This window comes from Pelodiscus sinensis, chromosome 1 (assembly GCF_052426305.1).
Source record: "Pelodiscus sinensis isolate ZL-2025 chromosome 1, ASM5242630v1, whole genome shotgun sequence".
Classification (NCBI taxonomy): domain Eukaryota; kingdom Metazoa; phylum Chordata; order Testudines; family Trionychidae; genus Pelodiscus; species Pelodiscus sinensis.
The window spans coordinates 154,524,730-154,542,863 of record NC_143052.1 but is presented as its reverse complement, the minus strand read 5'-3'; the positions used below and the strand labels follow the sequence as shown (position 1 = coordinate 154,542,863).

The 18,134-nt window shown below is 43.9% G+C and overlaps 1 protein-coding gene across 5 annotated transcripts in view; it reads right to left on the bottom strand.

Annotated features, from left to right (window-relative positions):
• Positions 1 to 17,014, bottom strand: part of TBX19 (T-box transcription factor 19) — a 35,180-nt gene extending 18,166 nt beyond the window's left edge. Inside the window, exons 1-3 of one of the 5 annotated variants that reach the window (XM_075907231.2) lie at positions 12,636 to 17,014; positions 4,804 to 5,068; positions 648 to 782 (exon numbers count right to left, since the gene is read on the bottom strand). In XM_075907231.2, the coding sequence (XP_075763346.1) occupies positions 648 to 782; positions 4,804 to 5,068; positions 12,636 to 12,832 (597 nt within the window). In that variant the 5' untranslated portion in view covers positions 12,833 to 17,014. Of the gene's footprint in view, positions 1 to 647; positions 783 to 4,803; positions 5,392 to 12,635 lie in introns of those variants that run through there. The other 4 variants (XM_075907239.2, XM_075907222.2, XM_014574349.4 and 1 more) reach the window with 4 other exon arrangements.
• Between the last annotated feature and the right edge of the window lie 1,120 nt (positions 17,015 to 18,134).

Genomic DNA, 18,134 nt, shown 5'->3' with positions numbered 1-18,134 from the left:
CGTTCCTGTGCAGCCAGCAGTAGCCACGGGGCTGGGGCTCCAACCCCAGCCCTGCACAGCCAGGGAAAGCTGTGGGACTGTGACCTCATGCTCCTGGGGCTGCTGGAAGGCTGCAGTCTTGCACTGGCTCCAGCTGGGTTGCCAAGTCCAATGTCCCACCTGGCTGGTCCTCCTGCCCTTAGGCTCCCGGGCTCTCTGCTCCAGGAGCATCAATGGTCCTGCCGGGCTACAGATGTTGCCAGACTAGAGAGTCCCAGATTTTTGGAGGTACAACCTGAGATATCCAGCACTGGGCAGTGTTAGAGACAGATACCAGACTAGATAGAAAGCCTCAGTGTGTCCCAGCATGGTAAGGGGATGGGCTACTGGTACAGATAGACCAATCCAGTATGGCAGCAAGCAAAATACCAGACTAGACTGATCATTTATCCATCCTGGTAGTGCAGACAAAGTGGACCAAAGGCATGTTTTGTTCCAGTAAGGAGTCAGAGTTTTCAACTAGATGGGCCCTCAGTCTGCTCTGGACTGACACGGAGATAGGATACAGGATTATTTTCACAACTGGTGTATGCTGATTGTTCACGTCTTTAGCTTTTAATATTTCTCATCAGCAATGACCAAACAATGTGACATTATTACCCACCTACCTCTTCATTTTGGTAAGCAGTGACAGCTATGAACTGAGTCTCCGGAAAGGAGCAGTTCATCACCATCCTGTGTGGGCCTCCCACGCGAACAATGTGAACCTGAGGCTCATATTTATGCAGGGAATTCAGCATTATCTGTAGAAAACAAGAAGGAAGACAGAATTAATAGGCAGCTTGTTTAAAAAAAAACAAAAGGAGGTATTCCTCCACACAATGTTAGTCAACTTGTGGAACTCCTTGCCAGAGGATATTGTGAAGGCCAAAACTATAACAGGGTTAAAATACACTAGATAAATTCATGGAGGTTAGGTTCATTAATGGCTATTAGCAAGGACAGGCAGAGATGGTATCCCTACCTTCTGATTACTAGAGGCTGGGAATGAGTGACGGGATGGTCCACTTGATAATTGCCTGTTCTGTTCGTTCCCTATAAGGCAGTTGGCATGGGCCATAGTTGAAAGAGAGGATACTGGGCTGGGTGGACATTTGGTCTGCCTCAGTATGGCTGTGGCCATGAACTGTCACAGCTACATCAGCGATGACCAGTCTGAAACAGCTGAAGAACTACATTTGTCACCAAACAGAGCCGCAGAGAAATCACAAGCGATGACCTGACCTGGCCTTGCGATATTTGCATTCTGTTGTTGACACTCACTGTCAGCCCCATATTAAGTGGACAGCACGTAGAAACATCACAATGCAAACCCAACGTCAGCAGAGCTCTGCAAGGTCGTCCTCTCGGTGATTCATGCAATCCCCTCCCCAGTTCCTGGTTGGCTGTGAGAGAAAGATTTCTCCTTTCCGCCTTCTGTCCTAGCTGCACAGGTACAGGCTCTAGCTGAATTACATTTGGTGCTTTGATGCAGCTGTAAATATCAGCTCTGAGGCCCCATTGTGTGTTGCAAGCTGTACAAAGAGGTAAGAGAGAATGCCTACCCTATGCCGGAAGTCTAAATAATAAGATGGGTGAACTAGAGCGCCTCACATAGAATGAGGATATTAATACAATAGCCATCACAATAACTTGGTGGAATGAGAATAATCAATGGGACACAGCCATACTGGGGTATGTATTAGAAGGACAGATCAGGTCACGCTGGTTGGGGGAGTGGCACTAAATGTGAAAGAAAGAATAGACTCAAATGAAATTAAAATCTTAAATGAATCAAATTGTTCCATAGAATCTTTATGGATAATACTTCCATGCTCTAATAACATGACTATAGCATTAGGGATATATTACTGACCACTTGATCAGGATAGTGTTAGTAACTATGAAATGCTAAGGGAGATTACAGAGGCTATACAAATAAAAAACTGAATAATAATGGGGGATTTTAGCTATCTCCATATTGACTATCCCCATATTCAGGGATAAGATGCAGAGAGAAAGTTTCTTGACACCTTAAATGATTGCTTCTTGGAGCAGCTGGTTCTGGAACCAAAAGAGGAGAGGCAATTCTTTATTTACTCCTAAGTGGAGCACAGGATCTGGTCCAAGAGGCTGACTGTAGCTGGACCACTTGGAATTAGTGACCATAATATAATTAAACGTAGCATCCCTGTGGTGGGAAAATGCATAGTCAACCTGTGGAACTCCTTGCCAGTGGATGTTGAGAAGACCAGGACTTTAACAGGTTAAAAAAAGAGAGAGATAAATTCATGGTGGTTAGGTCCATCAATGGCTATTAGTCAGAATGGGTAGGAATGGTGTCCCTAGCCTCTGTCAGAAGCTGGGAATGGGCAACAGGGGAGGGATCACTTGATGATTCCCTGTTCTGTTCATTCCCTTTGGAGCACATGGCACTGGTCACTGACAGAAGACAGGACACTTGGTTAGATGGACCTTTGGTCTGACCCGGTATGGCCATTCTTATGTACCCTGGAGTGCTTATGGTCTAAAAAGCACTGGGGCCATGACCTTTTCTTGTGTTTTGCACAGTGCTGAGCACATGAGGGATGCTCAGTGAACAATATATTTATTATGATAAAACACCTCCCTTCAGGTATCACATTTTGATTAAGAACACAGAAGGGAAAGCAGAGCCCTAGACAGAGGCCATGACTTGCCTAGACACCCAGATTTATTTGTCCATTATTTTTTCCCACCCTTTAAAAACAACCCTCTCTTCTGGGGATTCGGGAGCTAAGGTCTTATACTTCAGATGCAGAGCTAGATCTTGGCAGCAATTGGATTCTATTCTTAGCTCTGCTACTGACAGCATGTATGACCTTAGGCAAAGATGTCATCTGTTTGTGCTCGTTTCCCAATCCATAAAATGGAGACAAACAAGTCACTCGTAAGAGTGCTTTGAAGCTAAATGTTAAGGCTTGCAAGGGTCCTAGATGAGCATAATAAAATGACAACAAACAAATTAGAAATACTATAATAGGGAGTTATGAGTCAGGGCTAAGGTTAAAGTAAAGAAAGTTTTTATATGTTGGGCAGAATTTGATTTTTAATCATATAAAATTATATCTATATATAATTATATAAACAAATTATATATATATTTATAATGTATACAGATAATCTTCAAAAGCGGCGAGGAGTCCTGTGGCACCTTATAGACTAACTCAGTGGTGCCCGTGGGCGCCATGGCGCCCACCAGGCCATTTCTGTGTGCCCACCGAGTGATCGAGGCCAGCCCCGCCCCCGGGCACGTGGTGCATGGGCGGTGCCAGCCCCTGGGCGCGCAGCTTATGGGTGGCCCCGCCCCCGGGTACACAGCACAAGGGCTGTGCCGGCCCCGGGCGTGCGGCGTATGGGCAGTGCCAGCCCCTGGGCACGTGGCCCAGGAGCGGCGCCGGCCCCAAGAGTGCAGCACATGGGCGGCCCCGGCCTCTGGCCATGCAGCGTACGGGTGATCCCGCCCCCAGGTGCCCGGCAGCCCCAAAAGGTTGGGGACCACTGGACTAACTGAAGTGTAGGAGCATAAGCTTTCGTGGGCAAAGACCCACTTCGTCAGATGCATGTCACGCATGCATCTGACAAAGTGGGTCTTTGCCCACGAAAGCTTATGCTCCTACACTTCAGTTAGTCTATAAGGTGCCACAGGACTCCTCGCCGCTTTTGCAGATTCAGACTAACACGGCTACCCCTCTGATACTTGATAGATAATCTTGATGTTTATTTTTAAGCATTTTTTCTATTTTTATATATATAAAAATGAACAGTTGCACAAAATTATGAGCACGGCAGAGGAGGCAGATGAGCTGATCATTATTAAATGACAGTAGATACTGAGATTTGAAAAATTAAAGCTTTAACATTGTAAAAACAGAAATTGTCAATGTCACATCAAACTACACAAAATCAACATCCTGAAATCAAACTCTAATATGTTCTGTAGTAGCATTTCTCTGACTTTATCTATCTATACATAATTATCATCAATGGAAATATTTTTGTCAGTTTTTGTGTGATTGGTGAAATCAGCATTTATTGATACAAATCAAATTCTTCCAAACCTAAATATTTACTTGAAAGGAATTGACTCCAGGCTGACATGCAGCATCCAATATAGGAGTTTTGTACAAAACAAATATGCAAACAAAAGATCATTACTTTCTGATACATATTGGAAAAAAAACAGTCCAAACAAATTTTTCTGTTTGTGTTTTTAAGGGGCTCAAAGTGAATGTCACTTATTTCTAGTACATGCAGTTTCCTTCCCAAGGCCAAAGCTGACTCGATAGAATATTGATAATTATCATGAGGCAGAAGCAGACATAGTAATTATTTCATTTAGGAGCAGCCTTTTATTCAGGTATCTGACTCTTGCCAACATTCCACTTACAACAAACAACATGGGGAAAAACAACAAAAACCTAATACCCACGACCATTTTTCCCCTTTTTTCTAAAGTTCTATGTAAAAAACCTAGCACACAAGACAAACTATGAAAAGCACCGATGATTAAGTAACCCACAGCACTCGGTCTCTCTTTACATCAAGAAGTCCATTAAAATCTGAAAGTGCCAATTAAGACCTGTTTATTCCTGTTTATGTTTGGGCTCCAGAGAATAATTGGCATCTGTGGGGGAAGAGGCCTATAAGGGCCTCTCTAATTGCATAAATGCACCCTTGATATTTCTTGATTGGTAGGTGCTTGCGATGGAAGACAAGAGGTGTATGGGAAACATCGTGCTGTACCTGCCCGCTTCCATTGAGCTTGTTGGTAAGTTTCACTTTGCTGAAGGAAACAGAGGCTTTCATCCAGTGTGCCCCAAAATTGGGAGAGTCGGGGTGGATGTAGACACAGCTGTGGCTTGGTGGCTCTTGTTTCCCTGCCGGCACCCATTCACCGTTCACATACTTCCAGCGGTGTCCGTCAGTGGGGGCAAAGTCCAACAGGAAGGAGTACATGGCATTGGGATCCAAGCCAGACACACTGACCTTTAAAACTGGGAACATCCTTCTGTAATGGAAACAGAAAACAAGAAGGGGAAAAGCATCATTAGTCCTGATAGAAAAGATAGTTGCTAGTATGTTTCTGCAAAGACACTGAGTTTTTCATTTCCTATTGATCAGTCAGAACCAGCCACAAAATGTTTCACCTGACACACGGAATTTCACCCCAAAATCATCCTGATTGATAAGACCAGGATTGATACTATGGTCCTGCACTAGTCACACTTTTATGTATAAACTATCAGGACTATCAGTCTTATTCTGCTGGACAGGTGAGGGGAAATCCCTATGCCACAAAAGTACAGATCTAGAAAGCAGCAAGAATTCAGATCTTACAACTGTAACTTCTTAATTTGTAGAAAACTATTAAAAAGCATTCACACATCCCCTTTATCACTGACCAGCCAATGGGGAGTCATAACTCTGACTATAAACAAACTACAAGAAGACAGGCAGATTTCAATTTTTCCTTCACGACATAGACATGTGGGAACAATCACTAACATGGGAGGGGTTCTTTAGTCTAGCAGAGACAGGCGTAATGACCCATTGTCCGAAAGGCGAAGCTAGACTAATTCAGACGGGAAATAAGATGTGCATTTTTAATGGCGAGAGTAATTAATCATTGGAACAGTTTACTAACGGTCATGGTGGATTCTCATTACTAACAAATATTTCAATCAAGATTGGATGTTTTTATTTAAAAAAAAAACCCTGCTCTGGGAATTATTTATGGGGAGATCTCTGGCCTGCGTTATGCAGATCAGACTAGATACTCACAATTGTCTTTCTGGCCTTGGAATCTATGGATTATATATGATGCTTTAAGATGCATACGGAATAAGGCAGGCTTTAAAGCCACCTGCTATCTGTATGACTGATTAATGTGCATAGAGTATGAGGAAGACTGTTTCAGTTAGGGCCCAAGCTAAAGTTCATTGGAGTGCATGAGAAGACTCCCATGACTGGTGAACTTTGGATCAGGCCTTTGCTGCATGAAAATACACATTTGTTGTGTAAACATCTTGTATAGGAATTTGTTCTATTGATAGCCAGCCAATGGCTTTGCTTCATGGAATTTTAATTTTCTTGTTTTGTGTGTGTGGGGTTTGGGTGGGTTTTTGTTTGTTTTTTACTATTTTATTATACGGTATAATTATACATATAATTGTATACACACACACACACACACACACACACACAGAGTTGTAAAATAAACCCACTCTTGGCAGGGTCCTCCCCACACATATTGCCTCTTTCTTCCACCACAGCCCTACTCAACACACTTCCCTCACCTACATGGTCACTGCCCCTTTAGGCCCACACTTCTCTCATTCAGCTTGTAAACTGTGAGATGCACCGACTTCTAGTCATGTCAGGGATACACGTCTGCATGTAACAGCTGCAGGCGACAATCAAGCAGGAGGCTGTGGTAGGACGTGGGCCTGTCGGGAGGGGCATGCTGGAGAGTAAGTCTGGCGGTAAGTGGGAGAGCCGGGGGAGGGGAAGAGGGCTTAGGGAAATTGTGGCCTGTCCTGGGAGAAGTGGCATGGTGGTGGAGGGCTGTTCTGAAAATGATCAGGAGGCAAAGTGCGTCTGGGGCTCCATGGCTGGGATGAGGACTCGGTTTTCCATAGGGAAAATGCAGCTCAGCACTGATAGCTCTTCCAAGGGAATGCCTTTCCCTGTCGATCCATATTAATTGAAAACCTGGGCGATGCACCCAAACCCCCCTCAGTTTACTTTGGGGAAAGGTTGCTAAACTACATGTCCTACCACTGCAAACTATAGGAAGCAAGTGGTGAGGCTGAAAACAGGGGTAACCTGCAGGGCTGCAGAGAGACTTGTTGGGCCCCTGGGCAAAGTGGAAAGGGGCCTTGACTCCATGCCCTCAGACAGGGCAAAGCCTCAGGCAGAAGGGGAGGGCTAGGGCTAGTCTCCCCCCAGGCAACACATCGGGGTGCCCTGCATGGGGCTCCAGAGCAGCTGAACTGGAGTTCATTTACAAGTTCAGTACAGGTTGCACCTCTAAAATCTGAGACTCTCTGATCTGGCAACAGCTGTGGTCCAGCATGACCATGGATGATCAGAGAGTCACAGCGCGCTGCAGAGGGCTGGGGGCCCAGGAGCTGGTGTGCAACTCATTTGGACTGTGGGGGAGGAGATGGGAGCTAGCACACAGCTCAGCTGGGCTGCGAGAGGTGAGGCAGGGACTTAGCTGGGTTGGGGGGAAGGGGCTGCCAAGAGTCAGCACACAGCTCGGCTTGACTGTGGAGCATCCGGGAGCTAGTGTGTGGCTCAATTGGGCTGTGGGGGGAAACCAGGAAGCCTGGTAGGAAAGGACGGTGGCATGGGGCCAGAAGCAGAGGGCCTGAAATGACCTCCCCTGGTCCAGAAAAATCCCTCATCCAGGACCAGTCAGGTTCCAAGAGTGCCAGACCAGGTAGATCCAACCTGTACTATCACCTTAGAGTTGAATAAAGATCTTAACTGGTTAACGCACTGCAAAGGCTATTTCCCTGCTTTTGGTATTCACATCTCCACATCAGATGCTGTGAATGGGACACATCCAACCTGACTTAATTAGCTTCCTTAACACTGGACGTACAATTGATAGGTAACTGCTGTTATACATACCCGGGATTCTATAATTTCCACTCCAACTCATCTGATGAAGTAGGCTTTATGCACGAAAGCTTATGACCTAATATATATGTTAGTCTCTAAGGTGCCACAGGACTATTTGTAGTTTAACAACAGGTATGTCTGGCACTTACTGTGGCAATCAGATTGCAGAGGCCCCAAGGAGAGAAGAGATGGATTAAGCCCCAGAAGTGAATGGTTGATTTAACTGATTGTACACTGTTGCTGTACTGTAAAAACATATGGAGTGAGGTCTTCTAAGAAAGTCTGCAGTGTTCTGAACTTGATGAGTAGGAGGTTTGTACACACACCAAGGTAACAAATGCACGTCCGTGTCTAGATAGAAAGTTGTAAATTGTAACTGTGAGGCAACTTTAGCATCACCTCACAACAAAGCCGGGAAGCAACCAGGCAGGGAGGGGCTTCCTCCCAAGCCAGTTGTGTAGCTGAAGCCACCTTCAAGTACCCAGCCCTTTTCCAACCCTGAAAAGGACAACGATGGACCATTAAAGCTAATAGCAGGACACTGATGAGCGAGATGCTTTGGAACAATTTGTATAGTGGGAGTAGCTGAGAGCCATTGAACTACACTGGAAACCCTGCGTATGATGGAACCCACTTCAAGCCGGGGGTGTGACAGACTCCTCAGCAGCCCTAGTTCCAGTCCCTATGACTGAGGACTTCCCCAATCGTAACTATAAATTACACAAGTCTGAAAGGGAAAAAAAGAGGCGTTGAGTAGGGAAGCTTTTTTAACAGGAGGCTTGAAATAGAAGTTTTCATCCAGAAACAGAGGGTTAGTTGCTTGGCAGGGGCTGTCCATGAAACACAGGTTTTGCCTTATAGGGTAGGGTGCACTTTGGGCACAAGGAAATTTGTATTAGACACAAGAGTTTATCTAATATGGAAACAAAGCCTGAGGTTGCAGCTTTCTGTTTATTTGCTGTGTAACTAGTCTGTTTGCTTCCCTTCCCCTTTCATCTTTGGATCTGTGGCTTTTCTGCTAAATAAATCTTGTTTAGTTTTACCTCAAACAAGTCTAGGAGGTGCAAATCCCTGGCGCATGCGTGCCAAAGGAAGCTGCTGTCTGAGCGCTGGTTTCATGCTTTCTGTGGTGAGGAGGCAGAGGGGAAAGTCTAAGTGCCCAGAATTTATGGAGGATGGCTTTGGGGAATCTCAGGACTGGAAGGATCATTGATGTTACCCTGCAGGAAACAACTAGGCTGGTGGAAGCTGGGGTGAGACTTGTACTTGGGGATAGGCCACTGGTGTCAGGGGATCTCTGAGCCTTAGCATCACATCATAAAAGCACCGCAAGCTACAGAGCAGGCAGGGACGGATATCCTTACTGGGCTGCATAATCTCCAGAACATCAGACATATCCATCTCTTCACTTCTGTGAGCCTCTAGTTACTGCTATGCCAGTCACATTATTATAATGGAGCATCACATAGTATTGGTTACATATCTCAGCTACAGTATCAAAGTCTCTAATTCTGACATGGGCACTTGGAATCACTGTGATTCACGCACATTGGGGATATACTGGCACCTGCTAGAGACTAATCAACCAGAAATTGTCAAGTTGTACATGTTATTATTGAACTGCTAAGTCCTAAACTTTAAGGTCATGCAGCTTTTGCCTTTCTATTCTGCCCTTGGTTTGGTATGTGAGCTTGCCCAAGTCACTTCATCACACTGGGGCCTCAGTTACATAAGAACAGTCATACTGGGTCAGACCAACCATACTGGGACAGCTGGCTTAGTACCCTGTTTGCCAACAGTGGCCAATGTCAAGGGCTCAGGAAGGAATTAACAGAACAGGTACTCAAGTGTTCCATCTCTTGTCACCCATTCCCACATTCTAGCAAAAGTTACCCCACATAACAACAGTTACCAATTTGATAGGGTGTCGTCAGGATTACTTTGTGATTGTTCATAACGTTCTTAGAATGGGATTTCCATGCACATTCCTCCTTTTGAAGTCAACAGGAGTTTTAGAGTTAGGCTTGTGCCATGCACTGTCACACTCTCCTGAAAAGCCCAACACAGCACTTTTCCTGTTATTTAAGATTCCTTAGCCTGCAAAAGGCCATGTGTGGCAGGAAAAAAGCTCTGCCAGGTCTCTCTCTGTCCCTCTGCATTCTGCCTGACAGTATATATTGTAGGGGCATTGTCTATATTTCCCCAGCTTACCTGCTGGTTTTAATTAAAATATACTTTTAGAAGTTCAAAGAGAGGTCTTTTTTATAAAAGCCTGCATGATTTTATAGTAACAACCCCAAACACGCTAATATCATCACTGTGTGTGTCTATTGTATTTCAGCATCTTTATAAGGCAACTTATGTTTTCTATTACAGAAAGAACCCAGTTCTGCTTCCACTGACATTAGTGACAATGCTCATTGACTTCAGGGGAGGCAGGTTCAGGTTGATGATGAATGCAGAATTTAGAACAAAGCAAAAATATTGATAATTTGATCAGTGCAATGCTATCCAAAGCCAGCCCTAAAGTAATCATGAACATCTGATAATATCAGACTCATCAAACTCCTTCTTTCTCATGGCAAAAATCATTATCCACATTGTCATTTGTATGCTTTACCTCTGGTAAAATATTATTCTGTGTAGGGATAAGCAGTATTGTCTACATTGAGTGCTTACCAGCTGGTCTACAAAAGGAATTGTTTTCACTGAAGGTATGATTTATACCTAATTTAGTTAAATCAATGCAAAGCTCTCTTATTTGAGTTTAAACAGGCTTGCCATCATTTGGCTTAAATCAATTAGGGCATGTCTACACTAGGAAATTATTTTGAAATAACTAAGTTGGAAATAATAATTCCCAAAATATCTATTTGGAAATAAGCTTATTCCCCAAAGAAAGCAGAAGTACAGATTTCTAAATAACCAGCCCATTATTTTGAAAGAACAGGCTTGGTAGTGTGGATGCTCCACTTATTATTTTGAAATAAGAGGGGTTATTTCAAAATAACTTCCTACGGCCGACCAGGGAATAGGAATAAGCATAAGCTAAACAGAAATAAGCCATTCTTATAGCAAAACAAATGCCCACATAGGAATTAGCTTTCCTTTAACTACATTCATTAACAAAACAATTGAATTTAAAGAGACACAACTTCTAAGTGTAGATGAGGCCTTAGAAGAAACCGACGTCTGTCTCTCCAGACATGTCACTATCGGGAATGAATATAATACTCGTGTGGAATCAGTTTAATATCTGTTCACTAGGGCTACGTCTAGACTGGCATGATTTTCCGGAAATGCTTTTAACAGAAAAGTTTTCCGTTAAAAGCATTTTCGGAACAGAGCGTCTAGATTGGCATGGACGCTTTTCTGCAAAAGCCCTTTTTGCGGACAAGCGTCCGTGCCAATCTAGATGCGCTTTTCCGCAAAAAAGTCCCGATCGCCATTTTCGCGATCAGGGCTTTTTTGTGGAAAACAAATCTGAGCTGTCTACACTGGCCCTTTTGTGCAAAAGTTTTGCGCAAAAGGACTTTTGCCCGAAGAGGAGCAGCATAGTATTTCCGCAAGAACACTGACAATCTTACATAAGATCGTTAGTGCTTTTGTGGAAATTCAAGCGGCCAGTGTAGATAGCTGGCAAGTTTTTCCGGAAAAGCAGCTGATTTTGTGGAAAAACTTGCCAGTCTAGACACAGCCTAGCTGTTTTCACAGGGAGGAAAGACTTCTTGAACTAATAGCTTGTTTTGATCTTTAATTGCTAAGATTCATGACAGGTGCATTCAGCTAGTAACACTCAGTTCAGCCAATGTCCACATTCTGCATCCAAAAATTGTGGATCTTAATCGCTTTCTGCAAGATTGACACATGCCACCCCCTTTCAGTTTGGATCTTTATTCCAATCCTTCCTTAAATAGGCACATCTTCTGTGAAACCTCCCCGTGCCAATCCACTAAAAGAAGTGTGTGCTCTGAAAAACAGAAATTTCTTCCCTGCTTTGTGGCCAGACCTTCCTTTGATCACACCTGGGTGGTACTGACCTAATAGCACAGTCTGCCCACTATGGAGTGGTGGTACAGTCCTCACTCCCAGCCCAGCAGAGCACTAGACTTTGCCACCCAGTAAGTTTCCAGGTTTAGCACTGTCTCCTTCTAGGCATTTAGGAGAGTGCCTCACACTGGTAAATGATCTATTCACCAGACTTTACGAAGGCAAAATGTTGTCCTCTGCATTGCTCACAATTCTTAGCTGCTGGGCACAACCAAAGTTCCAGGTGGGTTTCCAAGTTCTCTGCCAAAGGTGATGGACAGCAGCATTGCTGCACTACTGAATCTGAACCACCCCTGTTTGTTGCAAACAGGCTTGTCTTGCATCCATTTCTTTAATGAATTGTTTATACAGGAGTGCGTATCTGCAGAGCAACAGAGACATGGGAGAGTATGGCTGGTCCAATTGGCTAGGAGACTTTGGTGCTAGTCAGAAATGTACTATTGACTGGTGTGAGCTCAGGCAGCTGACTCACCTTCCTCAGCTGTAAAATGGGATTATGGACACTGCTCCGTAAAGCACCGTCAGCCTGGGGGAGGAAAAGCTGCTGTCTGCACACTGAGTATTGTTATCAGAGGGAATCACTGGCAGGGTGTAGGGGGAAAGCTCTTGCAGTGAGGTTGGCAGGTGGGACTATTCTTCTCCTGGGAAATGTTTTTTACTGTTTTGTTCAGTCCTGATGCTATAATCTCTTCTTCACGTACCTCTCTCCTTAGTTTATAGGCCGTGTCTGAGACTGTCTTTGTCTCCCTGCGCAGCATTCAGGGGGAAACACACACACCCCCTAACAACATTATACCATGGCTACAGTTTCCTTTAACCTACGTAAACAGTAGTTGCTAATATTCCCCATATACCGTAGGATACACTAATTACACTGGGGACAGTACAGCACTCACCTGCCATTCTTGGTCACGATCATCTCATTAGTGACTTCCCTGAACCTCTGCCACAGCGCAGCCTCCTCCAAGACAACCCGGAGCTGTTTCTCAGTTGGGTCCCCTTTGTCTCTGCCAGCTCGAAGTTCGCTCTCCACAACATTGAGCAGTCTGGAGACGGTGCAGTCACTGGGCTTCTTACATCCCATCTCAGTCATGGTGAACTGTCAGAAACTTCTCAGATGGCTTTTAAAAAAAAACACCACACCACTAAGTATACCTAAACCCAAGCCAATGAATTAGCCACACTAACAAATCTGCTGTCCCTGATCTTTGGCAGTCTACTCGTTCTTCCCCCCGGAAGTCCCAATGGGATGGTGACACCAATGTGCTAAGGTTGACACACATGCACATACAAAAAGAGGACTATCTCATAATTACTCATCAAGTCAGGTGGGAGGCAGCCTGATTACGCAATTGGCTGCCTGGGAAGAAGAGTTCTCCATCCAAATTAATGGGCTTTTATCTTTTTTCAATCTGAAGTGGGTCTAATTGTTCTGCTTGAGAACCAGGTTTCCATTAATGAAAATTGTTTCATTTCCAGAATGAAACAATGCATGGAAATTGTGCTTGTGCTGATGCAAACCCCAGGCAAAGGGGGAATACTCAGCAAACAACATTCAAGATTGGTACAAAGAGGTTAGTTTTGCAAGCATTCCAGCAAAAATCAACATGTGCTCTCTCATCTCCCCTTTTTCTTAAAATAAAATACTAATAAAAGGCTCCTAATATACTTACATTTTGCCTGTGTGGTCTTGTGCCTGGAGGACAATTGAGTGCCTGTTCAAAATTTCAGGAGTCTAGGACAAGCTGCAGCTCAGATTTTTGGGATTTTTTTAAATGATACACCTCTCTTTTTGGAAAGTATAATAATAATTTCTGGTCATTCCAATGACATGACAGAGAACTTTATGCCTGTTTAATTCACTAGCCCTTGATGAGCTTTTATACACTTTTTTTTTCCTGAGAGCAGAAAGGACTTATTTTTTTAGTTATTTCATTGTTAGAAACTTATTCAGCCCCTGCATTGATAAAAGTCCAGAGCTCATTATACAGAGCGTTAAGGGTCTGGCAGTGTTTCATTAAGGTATATTTACGAAGTCCACCAGATTTTGCATGACAAGAAGTGGTGTAGTGCTACAAAGCACAATGGGCCAGTTTTTGAACCCCTTTTGTATTGAATAGTACAGGTTAACCTGTCTAGTCCAGCACCTTCCAGACCTGACCAGTGCCAAACATGAGAATTCACAGAATCCTGGGAGGTCAATAGGGGTTAAAGTATTTTGCTTTATATCGATCCTTTTCAGCCTGAATGTACCACATTCCGATTAGCTTTCATATGGAAAAAAAGAGAGTTAGGTTACCCTGTCAGTTCCAAAAAGTCATCTTCCCTCTAGTTGCAGTAAAGTGGCCCGTTCCTGCAGTTAATACTACCCCCTGGATCCTGATTGTCAGTGTTCTGGATTCTTGCAACACGTATTGAAGTCAGTGGGATTTTGGGGCGCTCAACCCCCTCTGACAATCCAGCCAGATGGCTTTTGAGGAGATGGGTGGAGGAATTTATAAATCAATAGTTTGGCTGGTTGTTTCTGCTGCATGGCAAGGCTAAGGAGTTTGTCTTTCTGTATGCACAAATGTCATAACAAGCACTTAGAGAACACAGGACAGGTGACTTTTAGTTGTTTATATACAGACATGGGAAAATACAATACAGAGATTAAAACTAGGTGACCTCTTTTGAAAATTCAACATTGATGCACAGATATTGTGAAAAACTATCAGTTTTTCAACTATCTCTAAAATAAATACAGATTTCCTGTCATTTTTATATTTACATTTCTCAGATTGCACCAAGGCGATTAAAGGCAAAAGTGATTTTGATGCGACCTTAATGTTAGGAATTTTGTTGCTCCGAACTCAGGAGAGTCTAAGACAGGGACTTGCAGCAGTGATAACCATGCTATTTCTATAGCAATAGTTGAGCATGGGCCTTTGACAGACAAATATTACAACACAGGGCTTGGTGTTCAGCGATACGGACTGCCCATCAGTCTCACTGCTTCCAGCTGCAGTGATAGCGGCTTAGCTTCACCTCTGAAAATCAGCGTCCCAGCATCAGCTTGCTCACATTTCAAGGCAAATCAGCATACACACAAAAATGACAACAGAACACAGCAGCTAGAAAGAGAAACAAGCAGGACAGCAGTAGGGGATACTGCCTCTGAATCCCTAGCAGCCAGTCATTTGCTGGTCAGAGGCAGATGATGGACTTTATTACTGTGATTACAGTGCTTTATTTGTGACACTGCAATAATTCAAGGGGCAGAGGGAGGGGTTGCTTTTTGTTAGTTTCAGCCACATTCTTTGGTGTATTATATTCAAGTGAGCACCACAGAATTCTTTAGGGCATTAACACAAAGACCACCAACGTTGAATCAGATGTCGAAAGCTAGCACCATGATCCATATTTAGGCCATCAAAACAAGCAGCCTCATTTTCTGAGGTCTTCAGCATCCAGCACTCGGAGGCTGCAGGTGCTGAACGCTTCCATAGTAAGTACTAGTTTAAATGGATCCTCGAGATGGCTCAAGGTGCCAAACTTTTAGTCCCCACATTTAAAAATGTCACCAAAGGGAAATACACTTCAGTTGCTCAACTGTCCTGGCATTTGCTCAAATAGAATCTCAATCTTGTTGCTGCATTGATATTTTTGGGGGGTTATTAAGCCAGCAGAGTATGTCCCTCCCTGACTAGCTGACGGGCTGGAAGTGGGACAGACAGACCTCTCAATAAGCCTCCAGTGGCCCAGCTTTTATTTTATCTTTTAAAAATTAGTCTTCAGGTGTTATGGTTGCAAAAATCATCAAACTGTGGGGTGAACATAATTGAGCTAGCAAGTCTGCTTGAATTTGCAGACAGCCTGAAAAATAGCTCTAAGGTGTGATCCCTCTCTACTGAGCTCAGAGAGAATACTGTAAGTGTCAATTATTCCACAGCTCATTAACTGATCTGAGAAAGGAGTGATAGAGTCATAGTAGGAAGATCTGCACCAAGGTGTGAGGCGCAGCCCCCTGGAGGGGCCCAAAAGACAAGCAAGTAGGAGGAGCACTGAGGATGCCGTAGGATGGAAGGCCTTTTGCAATATAGGGTTTCTGGGTGGGGTAGTTTCATTTTTGTCATATGGAGCTTAGCTTTTAGAAGTCTGGCAAATGTTGCATTCAAGGAAAAAATAGACAGTTTTCTTCTGATCTGTGATTCTGTATCTGATCCACCAGCAACTTTCTCATTCTCTCATCATGTAATGGTGCTAACAGCAACCCCTCACCAGGGCTCCAGCATCATGTAAGGGAGGAAATAGAAATGCCTTATAGGAATTCGCATGTCCTCACTGCCCCCAATGGAATGAGTTGTAGGCCAGGAAGCAGATAATAGACAAGTAGGCGGGATTGTTGGGGGAAATTTAACTTCGTATTTCCACTTTTTGTTTAAAGGGTGGAACCTTCCTTTTATTTTCCATGCTGCTAGGGAGTCAAAACCAGAGCACAGGAATTCGTGACTCCCTGCTCTATTTCCAAACCTCTGCGGAGTCTTTGTTTCCATTTGATATATAAAATAAAATGAGCCCAAGCCTGATATTTACTTGTGTGTGGTGCTGCGTTGACAAGGGAACACAGAATGCTAGTTATCTGCATTCACCAACCATTAAAACTTAACTCTGTCTTCCCCGTGCAGTTGTAGGTAGAGGGTGGCTGGAGGAGTAACATGCACGCCCTATTTGCATTTACTTCCAGTAGAACCTTCCATGCGCAAATTTACTGCCAGGGATAGTTGGGAAAACAATGGATATGCACCAAAAGCTAATATTTAGCTTCTCAACTTGAGCCTGTATTGGAAATTCAATTCTAGGCATTATACTCATCCAACTAGGGTGTACAAACAATATCATAGGACTTGTACCTAGTCAAAATGACAGGTTGGATCTCACTGGTCCAGCCCCTGACCAATCCCAGCTGAAGAATATTGCCAGACCTGGGGAGGTCATTTCTGGTGCCCCTGCTACCAGTCGCCTCCAGCTACCCTCCTGCCACCAGCCCCTCCCCACAGCCAGCTGGAGTACACGAGGCAGCCACTGCCCTGCTGGCAGCCCGGCCGCAGTGCTCCCTGCCAGCAACCCTCTACTGGGACTCTTCACAGATGTTACCACACCAGAGTGTCCCAGTTTAGAGAGGTTGAACCTGTACCTGATGCAGCTCAAACATCAAATTACTAGGCACTCCCAGTGAACAGCTAATGTCAAATCCCAAATCTATATAATTATTTGGTAAATAATGTTAAATGAATAGATCCAAGGAACTCAGATAAAAAGGGGACTGAGCACCAAAAATCTATTAAAATAAAACATTCACGGGGATATTTGTTTCTGATCAACAATGAACATACTTACCTAGGCATTGATGGATTATTTCTTTTTTGAGTTTTTAATCAGTCAAACTCAAAACCTTTTTGGCCTACAGCTGCTGAGACACAGAAGGAAAAAATAATTAGCAAGGCTTGTTCGCCACCTGATATTTGATAGCTGGTTTTTGTCTTCAGGCCCATGCTTGCAAATAAAAGACAACCCTTCTTGATAAAAGGAAATCCACGAGAATAGGACTCACTCTTTCCGTCTCCCCTATATCCATTGAACCACTTGAATAAGTAACCGTCTCTGAACATTCAGTCCCTACAGCCGCACGAAACTGAACACCTCACACGCCAGGACACCATCAGGAAATCCAACACCCACCAAGTGAGGAGTTATAATTAAAAAGAACAAAAAGACAGCTGCTTTCAGCAGGGGTTTTAATCATGGATCTAGCACCCTGGGAGATTATTAGACTACAGGAGATTTAGGGGAGATTAGCCTTTTCATTACTGTTGGGGGGTTAGTTCCCAAGCAATGGCAAACACATTTTTAGTGTGTGTATACACACACACACACCACACACCACACACACACACACACACACCATCCACCCACCTCCTTGTGCTTCTGTTGCTTGATTGTCTGGAATTTCAGTAGTGCTCATATTAAGCAACAGAAAAATGGAACTACTCCATTCTATTCTGGATTGGAAAAAATAATTGAAAATGGATCAGATATGACTGGACTGAGTGATTAAAATATATTTTTCCCCCCTTCAGCTTCAGGACCTTGAAGCCCTTCACAATCATGAACTTCTCTCCACAATCTTGCTGATAGGGTCGATCAATATTATTGCAGGGGGGAAGTTGAGGAACAGGGGAGGATAAAATTAGCTTGCACTTTTTTTAAACTCTTATATTTCAGAGCAGTAAAAGTAGTTGGATCTTTTATACTGGGAAAGAAAAGTTCGGGTTTTTTTGCCTGGATAAAGGCTCTAAATCCACATAGAGGCACCTATGGTGAAGTGTCCTGATTTTGCAGGACTGAGCCCCCCC